This window comes from Canis lupus, chromosome 22 (genome assembly GCF_048164855.1).
Source record: "Canis lupus baileyi chromosome 22, mCanLup2.hap1, whole genome shotgun sequence".
Taxonomy (NCBI): domain Eukaryota; kingdom Metazoa; phylum Chordata; class Mammalia; order Carnivora; family Canidae; genus Canis; species Canis lupus.
The window spans coordinates 49,078,637-49,094,851 of record NC_132859.1 but is presented as its reverse complement, the minus strand read 5'-3'; the positions used below and the strand labels follow the sequence as shown (position 1 = coordinate 49,094,851).

General features: G+C 36.9%; 1 protein-coding gene across 6 annotated transcripts in view; it reads right to left on the bottom strand.

The window, feature by feature from the left end:
• The window catches only part of FBXL2 (F-box and leucine rich repeat protein 2), a 108,447-nt gene that overhangs the window by 28,859 nt on the left and 63,373 nt on the right, over window positions 1-16,215 (bottom strand). For 2 of the 6 annotated variants that reach the window (XM_072793506.1, XM_072793508.1), the window contains 6 exons: window positions 12,505-12,559; window positions 11,934-12,008; window positions 8,862-8,909; window positions 7,583-7,677; window positions 356-424; window positions 160-255 (listed from right to left, as the gene is read on the bottom strand). In XM_072793506.1, the coding sequence (XP_072649607.1) occupies window positions 160-255; window positions 356-424; window positions 7,583-7,677; window positions 8,862-8,909; window positions 11,934-12,008; window positions 12,505-12,559 (438 nt within the window). Of the gene's footprint in view, window positions 1-159; window positions 275-355; window positions 425-7,582; window positions 7,678-8,861; window positions 8,910-11,933; window positions 12,009-12,504; window positions 12,560-16,215 lie in introns of those variants that run through there. The other 4 variants (XM_072793507.1, XM_072793509.1, XM_072793510.1 and 1 more) reach the window with 3 other exon arrangements.

Genomic DNA, 16,215 nt, shown 5'->3' with positions numbered 1-16,215 from the left:
AGTTTGAGTTTGGTAAATAAAAAAAAAAATTAAGGGGAGAGAAAACCTCTGTGACCTGAGTCACCTATTTCTTATTCCAATGGGATCATTAGAACGGTTTTTAGACACACCAGGATACTCATAGGCTTAAGTGCTTCATCTGACAACAGGTACTCTTACCTGATCCCCTTTAAGGAGCTGTTTGTAATGGACACACAGGAGGTCAGATCTAGATGTTTCAGCTTGGAACAGAATCTGCTAAGGCTATAACACGTGCTGGAAAAGAGCAGACACACTAAAGGTATTTTCAACCATGTTTCTCTCCCCTCACTCTTCCTGTGGCCAATTAGTTACCAAACTAATTCTCATTCCTTACCTGTCAGTGATTTTGGTGCACCCATTGAGGTTTAAATGTTCAATGTTTCGGCAGTTCTGTGCAAAGGTCCTAAAAAGAAAAAAACATTTAAAAACTTGCAGTCAGCCACTAGAGGGCATGTGTCACCATTCACATTTAGAACAGAGCTCAAACTTTTAAATTTTATTTTACTGTGGAAAGAAGACTTAACATGAGATTCACTCCCAACAAATTTAAAGTGTACAATATGTTATTGTTGACTAAGGTACTGGTGCTCCTCAAGTTTTAATGTGACATGAAACACCTGGGGTTTTTGTCACAGTGCAGATTCTAATGGTATACCTTGACAAACTGATGGTCTCATTTCTAAGAAATTCCCAAGTGATGCCAGTGCTGCTACTTTGGGAACTATACTTTGAGAAGCAAAGCCCAAGACTGACTACATATCAGTCATAATTCTCCTTCAACCCACACCTTGGTGAACATCTGAGAATGGAGGCATGGCTCCTTGTTCTTTCTTCTCTATAGAAAAATCAGTTGGAAGCAAAGGGACTGAATCTTTTTTATACTGTGCCATGCTGTCATTTGGTTATTCAAGGGTCTTCCTGAAGAAATTATCTTTGGCCATTGACAGGATCAGTAGTTGATTGGTATGAAGAATCATCCACTTAGTGGTGAGGATACTGAGTCATGAAGGGCAACTTCCTCAATGATTTGTGGGTTGGTAGAAAGGCCAAAAGTGGAAAATTAAATATCTCTTATTCACTACTTATTCCTTAACATATTCAATAAGGACTGGCAAGTCATCCACATTTTCCTGAAATACTGTTTCAATGTATTTATAGTGTTGAGTCCTGATTCTTCCATGCAGTACCCAAATGTCTCCAAAACCTGGCTTCAAACCAGATGTCACTCTTCTCTGCTCCTTGAGCTCTGGTTTGGTGCTATGGAACTAACCTGGAGCCTTGTGGAATCCCTGAGTTGAAGATATGGAGCCAAAATCTGACCAAGGTGATTAGAGTTATCAGAGAAGAGTATTGGGGGCACAGAGAAATTCAGAGGGTTTCCCTCAAGAATTCAGTAGAGTACTAATCAGAGCATGCATCCTGGGTAACTATCCAAAGCCAGGGAAAGAATCATCAAAAAGCACAGAAGGAACAACAGCCAGAGCTCACCCAGAGACAAAAGTGTCAATTCCCATAAGCCAATAGTGAAAAATGTCTTAATTTGTGGGGCACTGGGTAGAGCACTGAAAAGTATACAGGTGTACAATTAGTCCTCAACTAAACATGCCTTTGGTCCAACTTAACAACTTAAAAAAAGAAAAAAGATCTTAAAGGAAGTATGTCCAAATAACTATGTCCAGAATAAAATTCAAGAATATTTATAGGAATACAAAAAATATTCTGCACTCAAAATAAAATTCACAATGTCTGGCGCTGAGCAAAAAAACTGGCATGCATTCAAAGAAGGAAAATACATCCTTCTTTTTCTTTTTTCTCCTTTTTCTCCTTCTTGATTGCCTAAGAAAAATCAATCAAAGTTGACCCAAAACTGATACATATATTAGAAATAGTAGACAAAGATATTATATGTTATTATAACTATGTTCTATAGAATAGAGTTCTATGGAGCTACATAAAGATTAAACATTATGTTTACTAAATGTGTTATGTAGAGACATCAGGGCTATTTTTAGAGACCCAAATTAAACTTTCAGAAAATGGCTAAAATAAATATTTTCTGGATGGGAGTCATAGCAGATTAGACATTATGGTAGAAAAGATTGGTGAATTTGAAGACATGGCAATAGAAACTATCCAAAACAAAACATGGAAAGAAAGGGGAAAAAAAAAGAACAGAGCATGAGCTGTGGGATAGCTTCAAGTAATCAAATATACAAGTGACTGGGAGTTCTCAAGGAACAGGAGATTGGGCAGGGGTGGGGTAGGATATCTGAAGAAGTAATGGCCAAAATTTTTCCAAAGTTTATGAAAGCTATAAACTTATAAATCCAATAAACTTTGTTTATCCAAGGGATAGAAGGCAGGTTTAACATTCAAAAATCAACCAGTGTAATTCAGCATGCTAACTAAATTAAAAAAAAAAAAAAACATACAATCATCCAAAAGAAAAGATGCAGGAAAAGCATTAACAAGGATGCCTGGGTGGCTCAGCAGTTGAGCTTCCACCTTTGGCTCAGGGCATGATCCCGGGTCCAGGAATCAAGTCCTGCATCAGGCTCCCTGAAGGAACCTGTTTCTCCTTCTTCCTATGTCTCTGCCTTTCTGTCTCTCACGAATAAATAAATAAGATCTTAAAAAAAAAAAAAAAAAAGCCTTTGACAGTATCTAACACTCATTCTCAATTAAAAAAAAAAAAAAACGAACAAACAACTCTCCACAAACTAGAAATACAAGAAAATTTCCCCAATTTGATGCTTATCAACAACAACAAAAATCTATAGCTAACATCATATTTGGATGCTTTCCCCTTAAGCCTAAGAACTGGCTAGGATGTCTATTCACCATTTCTATTTAACCATTTCTATTCAACACTGTAGTAGAGATTCTAGTCAGTGCAATAAGTTAAGAATAAGAAAAGGCACTAATTGAAAAGAAAGAAGAAAAGCTATTTTTACTTATAGGTGACATGATTATGCTGAAAATCCAAAGTAATAAAAAAAAGCTACTAAAACCAAGTCTATCAAGGTTGGAGGATAAAAGATCAATGTACAAAAATTAATAGTATTTCTGTTTACTAACAATGAACAATCAAAAATTGAAATATAAAATATCACTTATAATAACATTTCATAACATTTAGGGATAAATATGACAAAAGAGGTGTACAATTATACTACTAATAATTGTAAAATATACTGAGAGAAATTTTAACACATCAAAATATATGGAGAGATATACTATGTTCATGAGTTGGAAGACTTGATATTGTTGTCAATTCTCCCTAAATTGATCTATGGATTCAATATCATCCTAAATCAAGATCCTAGCAAGATTTTTGTAGAAATTGACAAGCTGATTCTATAATTTATCTGAAAATGCCTGGGGTGCCTGGGTGGCTCAACTGGTTAAAGCTTCTGCCTTCAGCTCAGGTCACAATCCCAGGATTCTGAGATCGAGCCCTGCATGAGGGCTCCCTGCTCAGCGGGAAGCCTGCTTCTCCCTCTCCCTCTGCTGCTCCCCCTACTGTGCTCTCTTGCTCTGTTAAATAAATAAATAAAATCTTTTAAAAATTAAAAAAAAAAGAAATGCAATGGATCTAGAATAGCCATAACAACTTTGGAAAGAAGAATGAAGTTGGAGGACTTATACTAATTGATTTCAAAACTTATAAAGCTGCACTTAAGACAATGTGGTTAGGTATAAAGACAGACAAATAGAGCAATGAAAAATATAGAGAGTACAAAAACAGTTCCACAATTATTTGGACAACTGATTTTCATCAAAGACGCAAAAGCAATTCAGTGGAGAAAGAGTGGTTATTTCAACATACAGTGCTAGAACAATCATACATCATATGCAAAAAATGAATTTCAATCTATACCTCATACCATATATAAAAATCAACTCAAAATGGATCATAAATCTAAACTACAAAACTTCTAGAAACACAGGAGAAAATCATTATGACTCTATATGTTAGTCAAAGATCTCACACATCACCAAAAGCATGATCTTACACATCACTAAAAGCACTTCATTAAAATGAAAAACTTCTCTTCAAAAGACAGTTAAGAGAATAAAAGGATGAGCCACAGACTGCAAGAAAACATTTACAAAACATAAGTCTGATTAAGGACCCGTATGCAGAATCTCACTCTCAAAATTCAATGGTAAGATAAAAACCAATCTAATAAAAAAACAGGCAACTCCCCCACAATTGAACAGACATTTCAGCAAAGAAAAGATGTGGATAGCGAAAGTACATAAAAAGATACTCAACAGCATTAATCATTAGAAACACAAATTAAAACCCCAATGAGATACTACTACACGTATCTATTAGAAAAGCTAAAATAAAAAAGACTGACCTACCAAGTGTTGACAAGGATGTGGAAGAACTAGAAGTACCATAAACTTCTGGTGGGAATATATAGTGATACAATCCTTTTTGGTAAAAGCTTGAAAAATTTTAAAAATTAAACATACACCTAGTCATTCCACTCCTTTTTTTTTAAATTTTTTATTTATTTATGATAGTCACAGAGAGAGAGAGAGAGAGAGAGAGAGAGAGAGAGGCAGAGACACAGGCAGAGGGAGAAGCAGGCTCCATGCACCGGGAGCCCGACATGGGATTCGATCCCGGATCTCAAGGATCACGCCCTGGGCCAAAGGCAGGCGCTAAACCTCTGCGCCACCCAGGGATCCCTAGTCTTTCCACTCCTAGGTATTTGCCCAAGAGAAATGAAAACGTATGACATACAAAATCTTGTACACAAATGTTCATAGCACTTTTATATTTAGTGGCTGCAAACTGGCAAGAATCCAAAGGAGAAATGAATAATTTTGTAGTATAACCATAAAATGGATTCAGCAATAAAAAAAAATGAACTAGGGGACACCTCAGTAGCTCAGTGGTTGAGCGTCTGTCTGCCTTTGGTTCAGGTCATGGTCCCAGAGTCCCGAGATCGAGTCCCACATCGGGCTCTGGCATGGAGCCTGCTTCTCGCTCTGTCTCTCTCTCTCTCTCTCTGTCTCTCATGCATAAATAAAATCTTAAGAAAAAAAAAGAACGAACTATTGATACACACAACAACATGGATGGATCTCAAAACAATTATACAAAGTGAAAGAGGCCAGGCAAAAAGGAGTACAGTGTGTGTGTGTGTGTGTGTATGTGTGTGTGTATAATTATATATAGGTTTTTAAAAATTTAAACTAACCAATAATGACAGAAGGAGATCAATGGTTGCCTAGCAATGGGGCAGGGACAGGGTAGGAAGAAGGGATTATAAAGGCACATGAGGAAGCTTTTACAGGTCTAAGTTCATTATCTTGATTATCAGATTGTACACTTTAAATGCATAGTTTATTGTATCTCAATTAGATCTCAATAAAGCTGTTAACAATCCATAGGACTTCATATATAATGATACAGCAAGAGTTACAGAGAAGATACATATAAGATCCATTAGTACTGGGATTTTTTTTTTTTTTAAGATTTTATTTCTTGGGGATCCCTGGGTGGCGCAGCGGTTTAGCACCTGCCTTTGGCCCAGGGCACGATCCTGGAGACCCGGGATCGAATCCCACGTTGGGCTCTCGATCCATGGAGCCTGCTTCTCCCTCTGCCTATGTCTCTGCCTCTCTCTCTCTCTGTGTGACTATCATAAATAAATAAAAAATTTAAAAAAAAGATTTTATTTCTTTATTCATGAGAGACACACAAAGAGAGGCAGAGACATAGGCGGAGGGGGAAGTAGGCTCCCTACAGAGAACCTGATGGGGAACTCGATCTCAGGTCCCTGGGATCATGACCTGAGCCAAAGGCAGCCGCTCAACCACTGCACCACCCAGGTGCCCCTAGTACTGGGATTTTAATCTATTTTGATTACTACTGTATCTCCATTCCCTAGATCAGTACCTGGTGTACTCAATAAATATTTGCAAATGAATAGCCTCCCTCCAACCAAAACAACAATATACAAGTGGGGCAGAGTAGAGGCTGGCTTTAGGTGATTACAATAAACAACTGGAAGGATAACGAAATTCCTTCTGAGTCATATACTAGAATTATGCTTATCATTATTTCTCACAGTAATCTGATCTCACATATTAAAAATGTATAAGATAATAAGGCACCTGGGTGGCTCAGTCGTTTAGTGTAGGTCTTCTGATTTTGGCTCAGGTCATGATTTCAGGGTTCTGAGACTGAGCCCCACATCAGACTCCACACTGCTGAGGGTGGAGCCTGCTGAAGATTCTCTCTTTCTCTCCCTCCTCCCCGCTCCTCCCCGCTCCTCCCCTGCTTTCTCACATGCATGCGTTCTCTCTCTCTCTAAAAAAAGTGTGTAAGATATTAACATAGATTTCTACTATAAAAATTACAGTAAACCACTAACATTCTTAGCCTCAGGATAGTTTTGCTAGTACATATGGCTTTATTCTAATTGCCAAGATAAGAATATATTTCTTTGATATTCCTCATTGACAATCCATATCTTCACATTTTAGTTTTTTAGTTTTTAATGGAACCACTATTTTTTTAACGGAACCACTATTAAACTTATGTTCTCTTTTATAAGTTATCTTAGGATCTATTTGATATATTTAAGCTTTGTATTAAAATAGAATCAATCTATTCCATCAGTTTACAAAGCTTTTGAAGTAGCATAAAATTTAGTCTGATGATCTGAATTTCTTGATTAAAAAAAAAAAAACTTTGTTCCATAACATTTATAAGGAGTGTTTTGATCCTTAAAATATGTTATGAATCATTTTCTTGGCAATGGTATAGCAGATGTTTCAATTACAAATTCCACTATCTGTAATCACTATGTATTGCACATTTCTACTGGCAGTTGCAATTGATATACACAGTGGCGATGCTTAGGTCTGCAAGAGACAAAGTCTGTCCCAGGGTTCTAGGGGGGCACTGTGTGTTCTAATTTAGACAACCTCAAGAAATAGTAGAGGCCACAAGGATGAGAATATAAAGGTTTTAATTATGTCTTGTCTCTAGAAAAGCACATATCCTTAGCAGTGTATTAATAACATTTCCAATAAATAATGGCTATCCAGTAAGAAGAGGTGGGCAAGCATTTGTTTGGATAGGATACAAATGGATAATTTCATACCAGTATGAGTAAGCAAAATTCCAGGTGTGCTAAGGAAGTTTTTGGAAGAATTATTTTGTTAAGTCATATAATATATAAAAAGACAGTCACTCTTATGAGAACGAAACTAGGAAGATCAGAAAAGTGGAGAAGGAAACAGAGGAGTAAACCATTATTATGCACCAGGCACTTCATATGTGTTGTTTCATGCAGGAACTATAGCTACCTTCACTTTGTAGAAGTGGAGAGGTGAAATAATTTGTCCTAAAGTTGTATCCCTAACCCAGGCCTACTGACTCCCAAGTCATGGTTCTGTCACTTCTCTATGTAAATTACGATAGAGAGAATTTAACAGAAGAAAAGCACGTAATATCTTGGTTTATTTTTGCTGATGACAAGTCAGCTACAAAGCTGCTATGACAAAGTGAGTCACTGTGGATTCAACTTACTTCAAGGAGGAATCTCCAACACCAATGCAGCCTCGCAAGCTGAGCTTCCTCAGGAATCCACCACATCGCTTTGAGATATTTTCCACCACTCGACCCTTAAATTAAAAAAGTTAGGAAAAAATCTTATTTTCCATGCTGCTTATCTAACAGCATACTAACCTGAAATTTAGAAACTGAATATATTTTTCCAGGTTAAAAGAAGCTATTTTGGAACATTCTTCCAATATCCCACTCTGTTCCTAGTATATAAAAGAGCTGCAAGCACCGAAAAATGTTTTCTATTTAGGCATTAGGTATTAAAAAAACTCTAGTGCACTATAATTTGGAAGTTTCAATCCTGGAGTTAGGCCTCTTCTACCCAGGGCTCAGAGCTACTTCACCAATTACAAGGTTTTCTGAGGTCAGCTGTGGGAACACTGGCTGTAGCAGCAATCTAAAACAATATTGCTCAAAAAAAGAAAGAAAAGAAACTCCCTTTTAGCTAAACATTACCACTCTAAAAGTTTGAAAATGTGTCATAAACGCTCCTCCTCAACCTCCTTAGCAATCCCCTACTTAAACACATTTGCTTTGAAATAGGAACGTTGGCTGGATACTGGCAAATACATTAAAGGAAAAAAATGAACATTGATTAAGTACTTTCACTTTTTCAGGCACGATTTTTAACACCTTCTGAACATCACTCAAGGACTTTAGCTCTTCTTTTTGTGTGTGTGGTTGTATATTGGATACTTGTATCACATTAGGTCGAATTATGATCTTGTTATTGTCTTTATTTGAGATTAAATATGTATGGGTGCTAAATTGACATGAACTTTTGATCATTAATCTTATGTGTCAATTTGACTGGGCCACAGGGTTCACAAACTTTTGAATCTGTGAGAGTATTTCTGGATAAGATTAGCATTTGAATCAGTAGACAGGATAAACTAGATTGCCCTCCCTAGTGTGGGTGGGACTCATCCAATCAATTAAAGACTTAATAGAGTAAAAAAAGTTGAGTAAGAGGGAACTCCCCCCTACTTGACTGCTTGAGCTGAGACACTGGTCTTTTCTGGTCTCTGGACTGGGACCGAAACATCAGCTCTTCTTAGGTCTGGAACCTATTAACTTTCAGATTGGAATTTACCCCATTGGCTGGTTCACAGGTCAGATTGGAGCTACACATCAGCTCTCCTGGGTCTCCTCTTCCTGAATGCATATCTTGGGACTTCTTGGCCTCCACAATCACATGACCCAATTCCTTATAATTAATCTACGTATTTGTATATATACATACCCTATTGTTTCTCTGGAGAATCCTGACTAATACAGACTGGATCCATACCTTCATTTTGCAAATAAAGAAATTAAATGGTTAAATTGCCAAGGTTACACTTAGTAAGTAGTAGAGTTAAGGTTCTAACAGGTTTATTTGATTCAAAGGCTGCACAACTACTATCTCCACAAGGGAGGAAATATGAAAAAGGGCCATGCTGGTCTTTAAAAAAACACTATTATCCCCACTTTATAAAACAGCAATCTTGGCACTGAACTGCAAGCACTAAAAATACAGTAGGACACATCAAACCACAGGATCACAGGAACAGGGCTCACACATATCATTACCTGGCTAACATCTTAAGATGAAAATCTACACTCTGATATTGATAGCAGCTTTATTTGTGCTTTCTTGAGTATTACTAAGTTAAGACATTTTTGTCATTAGGGAGAAAAAAAGACTATGACTTGGAAGTCCAAGATAAATATTTAAGTACAGAATAAAACAACAAAAAGGTCTCCATAGCAATGTCTACAAATGGAGGACACAACATATTTTTCTCCATTTCAAGTCAGTCACATTTATATAAGCTTTCTATTCTTTCTTTGGAGTAAAAGTTTTTGTACTGAGATTTAAAAAAATTACATTCAGTATTTTCTGCTCCACTGTTTCCAGCTAAGAGGAAAAACGGGCAAACCATCTCCAAATGCAAAGTTTAAGTCAATTATCCATTTAGATAATATGTTGTAGATGGGGATTTGGAAATAAAGGGCTTTAGAAAAAAATAAGGCCTAAATGGAGGGACTTTTGGAGTTAAAACTTTTAGATTAATATGTTACTTGGTTATTTCTAATTTTTGGCTGGGTGGGATCTTTAGTAACCATAAAGACACAAAAAACGTCCAACTTTTAAAGGCCTGGTAAATGCTTAAACATCAGGGAAATAATACCCTGGGAAGAATCATTCTCAAGGAAAAGCAAAATGCACACTTGTCATCTGGATGCTTTATTCTACCTTTTCTCTGAAACAGTCACATAACCCATTTTATTCAGGGTACCAACTGTCTCCTCTTATTAGATGAATGACCTTGGGTAAGCTATTCAAATTTTTTATGCCACAGTTTCTTCAATATGGTGTTTTTGAGAAGATTAATTGATTATATATAAGTTGCTTAAACAGTGCTAGGCACGTAGTAAATACTGTTAGTATATTAATCCTGAACCTTGGTATATTCTCTCTTCTCTCAGCATATCCATAAATCATCATTTTCATCCTGAAGAAATAATTTGAGATGCTCAAATTATTCCATAGGTGACTATCCAATGGGTCCTATTTAGAGAATATAGGGGTTCCAACACTTGGTTCATAATCCAATCTGGATTCAAGTAGTCAGCCCAAAAGGGCAACTAACTAGTCTTAGACTAGACTAGACTAACATGGTGCCAGCTATTTTAAGTTCTCACATGTAATTCTTTACACAACTGGTGACCTGTACACTAGTGTCTCCTTTAGTGGAAGTGCTCTTAAGTATTTCTACACTGTCCGCTGTCAGCTGAGATTCCGTACAAGGTTGTGCTGTTTACTTGAACTAGTATTCTTTAAAATCTGAATTGGAAAGTTTCGATATGCCTTCCAAAAAATTGTACAGTTTGGAAAAATCATGAAAGAAAACTGAGGGGACAGTAAGAACCACAAAAGAGAAAAGATAATTTGCAAAAATTTTAAAAAAACAATGACTCTCCTTTGGTGAGCAGAAATGACTACAATTTTTGGAATTTAATGTGCTTGTCAACATCACTAAGTAAACACAATGAGCAAAGCTCTATGAAGAGGAGTCACACATCAGCATGTTTCAGTAGGACCTTGTTGCAATCATTGCTAGTAAGCCTGGATAGAACATCAAAGAACTCCTAATCCAGGGACCATAGTCCAAAACAGGAACTGAGAGTATCTTCCCAGGCTGGGGGTGACCCTTCCAAACTCAGAGCACCACAGCACAGGAGGAGTCCCAGAGTGAAAACTTGTGCTCTACCCCACTGCTGCAGCTGCTCTGCTCCACTGCCGTGAGACTGATCAGAGACTCTCCAGCTAGTAACCCATAGAAGGACGGAAGGGCCTCCACAATGGACCCTTAGTTCTCCTAGGTAACACCAGGTGAAGTAACTTGCAGGGAACTGTTTGGGCTCATCTCAATGTTAAGCATGATGATTTCTTGATCCATTAAAAAAAGACACAAAACATACATTTCAGCAAAAACACATGATGAAAATGCTATGTGAGAAACTGAATTAAAATACAGCTCCATGACTGTAACTGAGTTGGCTAAATTAGAAATGAGTAAGGTTTTCCTAATATTGGGTTGATAAACTTCAGAACCTCCACACCCCTAAAACAGTATCTAGATAATTATTAAGTGCAATGAAGATTACTTCCTTCTTTCTTTTTGGTTATAAATTGGTATTTAATCTACAAGTTGTCTTAAAATAAACTTTTCTCACTTGGTCAGGCCTACCACTCTTACATGGAGATATTCACATATTCCCAGATAAATACATGAGAATCCTGGAATTATAAAAGGCTTTAAGGATTATTTTGCTTCTTTATTTTATAGATAATAAAACTGAAGCACTGAGAGATTATATGGCTTAGGTGGTTGAGCTGGAGTGATATCTCAAATCTTCAGCTTTACTCCTGGACCACACTTCTGCCATTTCTCTATTCTTGATGCTGAATTAGAATTCTCAGTGGATCTTTCAGATCAATAAATATTTGTCAGGAGTCTCCTAAGATTTAAGCACTGAACATACCTAATGATGCAGGTATGGGGCAATAAAAAGCTGAGCAGTAATACTAGGGCTATAAACATGAACAAGGAGGAAAAGTAGTCTGTCACTGATATGGAGCCAAAGCAAAATACGAGCAGAATTTTGGTCTTGATGTACACAGATACCTTCCAGGTTTTTTTCTTCTCTATTACACCTTGACACCTTCATATTAAATCTAAATGCAGCAAAAGAAAAAGGCAAGAAAGAGTGACCATTTTACTGATCTTTTTAAAAAAGTCTTTTGTCTAAAATAAAGCTAACTTACCTCTACATCTGTTTGAAAGTTAAAAAGGTCTATTCTTTGCCAGTTGCTTCCATCCAGGGCTAAGATGTTCCAGGCCTGGAGTGGGGAGGTACAGGAGGAGAGGTGGGGGTGAAACGGACACACTAAGTTAGACTGTTAATGGAACTCCTGATTCAACCTTTGTATTTCCCAACTTTTATTCTTGATATACATTAAGTGAACTATCAAATATAGAATTATAGTAACTCCATGTTAGGTTAAATATAAAAGATGATATTTAAAGTTCACTGCTTGTGGCACTTCAGTGGCTCAGTCGGTTAAGCATCCAACTCTTGATTTTGGCTCAGATTATGATCTTGGGGTCATGGGATTGAGCCCTGCACTGGCTCTGCACTAGACATGGAGTCTACTTAAAATTCTCTCTCTCTCCTTGTGTCCTGCTGCCCCTCCCCATTTATGCATAAGCGTGTGTGCACACTCTCTTAAAAAAATTAAATTAAAAAAATAAAGGTAACTGCCTGTTTGAACTAAAACTCATTCTCATTATAATAAAACTCAATATTGATTGACAAAAATCTGGTTAATACTCTACCTTGGAAATCTGTGCACATCGGCACAAAGTTACTATATCCAAGAAGGAAAATATTCTAGGAAGAAAGGGGAAAAACAAAAAAATGAGACGATATTAACATTTTAGGATATTTACAACTTGAAAGATAAAATCTAATATGCCATCTGCATATATCACAAATTTTTTCAAGATTCTTCAGTTTGCAATATACAAGCTCATTATAATTTTTACATCACTACTGTGAAATATTAAATATTCACATATTCCAAAGCTGTTTTAGACACACTACAAAAATCCCCTTAAAACAAAACCCATTAAACTTTTAAGTCCCTTGTTCTAAGACCTGGACATGAGATAGCAGATCGTAACTTGTCCTATTCAAAAACCAACTGTCTAATCTCCTACACACTAAGCCTCAGGAAAGCTAAATCCTTCTAATTCTCATGTCCCTAACACACAGTACAAACCCCCTCTTCTGGTAGTAGATGTACCAAACAGGCTCAGATGCCTGAGCCTCATGTAACACAGCCAAGGAGGACTCAATGATAAAACCCATTTGGTTTTGATGTATTTGTTCACAGGGCAGAAAGATGGAGCCCATTCATTGGTAAGTTCTATAGTGACCAGTTATAATTGAATTGAAGCCAAGAACCACAGAAGATGGGAAAGATGAGGAAAAAGAAAAGCAGAGAAGTAAACAAAAACCTAGTTGACATCAGCAGTGCTCCTAGAGGAAGCTGTCAGCATGGGTCTGAGTGAGGTCCCAACACCAGCAGTGGAGATGAGTTGCTGATGATAGCACAGTGGCAAATAGCTGCCATGTGTCTCAGTGCTGTGTAGTAATAGCTGCAAATAAAGAACAGCTTTTCTGTGAGAAAAAAGGTGAGTGAGGATAAGGTGAGGGACAATATAGGATCTGAATCCATATAGTCCTGGGAGATAAATGAGAGTTTGTGTCTGTGTGTAGAAGGGGGAGAAGGTAAGATAGCAAACAGCTACCTATAAAGTTCTTCAAAGTACTTCAAAGGTAACAATCAGTGGTGAGTTGAAAAATCCATGGGCTTAGGGAAGGATAACAGATTCATAAAACACCAGAGCATTGTAACCTACAATAATGTATACACAAGTAGCACCACAGGACTAGGGACGCTACAGATACCACTCTATAATATAGGCTCCAATAATTTTCTGGTGAAAAGCAAACGATGGAAGCATAAGGGCTGTGTTGATCTTAAAAGACTCAGTGGAACTATGCATATAGGAAAATGCTGGTGGCTGAAAATATGCACTAAAGTATATGCTAAACATATTTCAGGGTGTCTGCAAACACCTACATTGCCTCTATGGAAATACATCTTGCCCACCCATAGGCCTTTCTTCCCTAACATCCATGTTCTATACCATATGACCATTCCACAATGAGCCACAACTCATCACTAGCTCTCTAAAAGACCAAGGACCAGATAGAGAAATGCATATGGTAGAGTATTTCATGCAAGGGTTGGGTTCTAAAACCTACAAACCTAGGTGAAAAAGGAGTTAGGTAAGTTTTCCTTGAGAATCTCTTAAGACTGTACTACCTTGGAGACCACATTCTATCACCTCTTAGTAAGAACAATTGCACTGATATTGATAAGAATAGCTAACTTTGATTATGTATTTACTATGTGCTAGCCACAGTTTGTTAGTCATTTAATTATCTCAACACTGTTATAAGATGCTAATATTATCTCTGTTTTTTGGAGAATGACATGGAGCACAGAAAGATTAAGTAACTTGCCCAGTCCACACAGATAGGAAGAGCAGAGCTGGGATTTGCCCAGGTAGGCTGGCTTGAGAGCCCAAGCCTATGACTACTATCATATACAGCCTCAGAAAGTTTAACACAGATGTTCTTCCCTCAGGATTGGACTAAATGCTATTTCTTCAACTGAAGAGCAGATGAAGTAATTGTGCTTAGTGAGCATGCCGTATGGAAATCACCTATCTTTGAATGCAAGGATCACACTAACTGAAGCAAAATGCTCACACATCCAGATACACATGAGAACCAACAGCTGGAACACAAGTTTACATTTTTCATTTCATGGTTACTACCAAATTTTATGGTTACTGAATGAAAAAGTAGATTGCCTTTGGTGTTTACATTATTTTCCCTCTTCCTATCACCCCATGGATATATGTAGTTGTATTTGCACAAGTTAAATAGGTATGATAGAACTCCAAACTGCCAAACTGCATCCTAAGCCAAATTCCTGAATCATGTTTCAGTGGATAAAATAAATGCCTTAGGTGACAGAGCGTGGGACACTGGCAATAGAAACAGAGATAACTAGAAGAGTTAGAGTCCTGGCCTTTCCAAAGCATCTTCTTTTTTTTTTTTTTTCTTTCTTTCTTTTCTTGGAAATTGCTTCCTACCTCAAATGTGATAACTTCACCCTTCATTAGGAAAGCACTGCAGTGTACAAATTGGTTATAAAGAAATATATACAGGGGTATACTGGAGTGGATGTGCTTCTAGACTTTGTATTCTAGTCTACTGGTCTGTTTTCTACCTTTATGCCACGAGACTGTTTTAATTATGAAGCTTTATAAGTCTTGATGTCTGGTAATATAAGTCCTTCAATTTTGTTCTTCTTCAAGATTACCTTGGCTATTCTTGGTTCTTAGAATTTCCACTTACATTTTAGAATCAGCATGTCAATTTTCACAAGAACTTTATGAAATTTTTACTGAGATTACACTGCATTTATAGAAACTTCGGGGAGAATTGAAATCTTCACAATATAGTCTTCCAATCCAGAAACATGATATATTCCATTATTTACTTAGGATGTCTTTAATTTCTCATAGTAATTTTTGCAGTTTTCCATATAGCTACTCTGCTCATCTTTAGATTCCACAAACCACAGTTATTTAAAGTGTTACTATTAAAAAGGAATTTTAAAATGTCATTTTCTGTTTTTTTTTTTTTTTAAGTAATCTCTATGCCCAAAGTGGGGCTTGAGCTCATGACCCCAAGATTAAGAGTCACATGCTCTACCAACTGAATCAGCCAGGTACCCCTTCAATATCTTTTTCTAATTGTTAATATACATCATAGTTAATTTCCACATATTTAGCTTATATCCAGTAGCCTTTCCAAATTCATTACTAAATCCTAAAGATTTTCTTTTTTTTAGTACTTTATTTGAGAGAAAGAGAGAGAGAGAGAAAGGAAGAGAGCACAAGCATAAGCAAGGGGGAGGAACAGAGGGAGAGTGAGAATCAGGCTCTCCACTGAGCAGGGAGCCCAACATGAGGCTTGATCTCAGGACCCTAGGATCATGACTTGAGCCAAAGGCAGACAATTAACCAACTGAGCCACCCAGATGCCCCAATTCTAATGATTGTCTACATACAGAAACAATTCATTTGATTTTCTTCCTTTACAATACTTTTAATTTCTTTTTCTTGCCTTATTGAAGTGGCTATGATCTTCTCTAGTGTACTAATGATAATGAAAGACAGCTTTTTCTCATTGTTATTTCAGAGAGAAAGCTGTCACTTTTTAATCAACAATCATGATATTCACTATAGGGATTTTCCCCCTACCTTTTCAACCTTTAAGGTTTTTTTTGTTATACCCTGTAAAAGGTCTGTTTTGTCATGCTTGACTTAAACATCTAACATTCACTTCTCTCCTAAGAATTTATTAAAAGTAAGAACATATGGAATTCCCATATATTACCC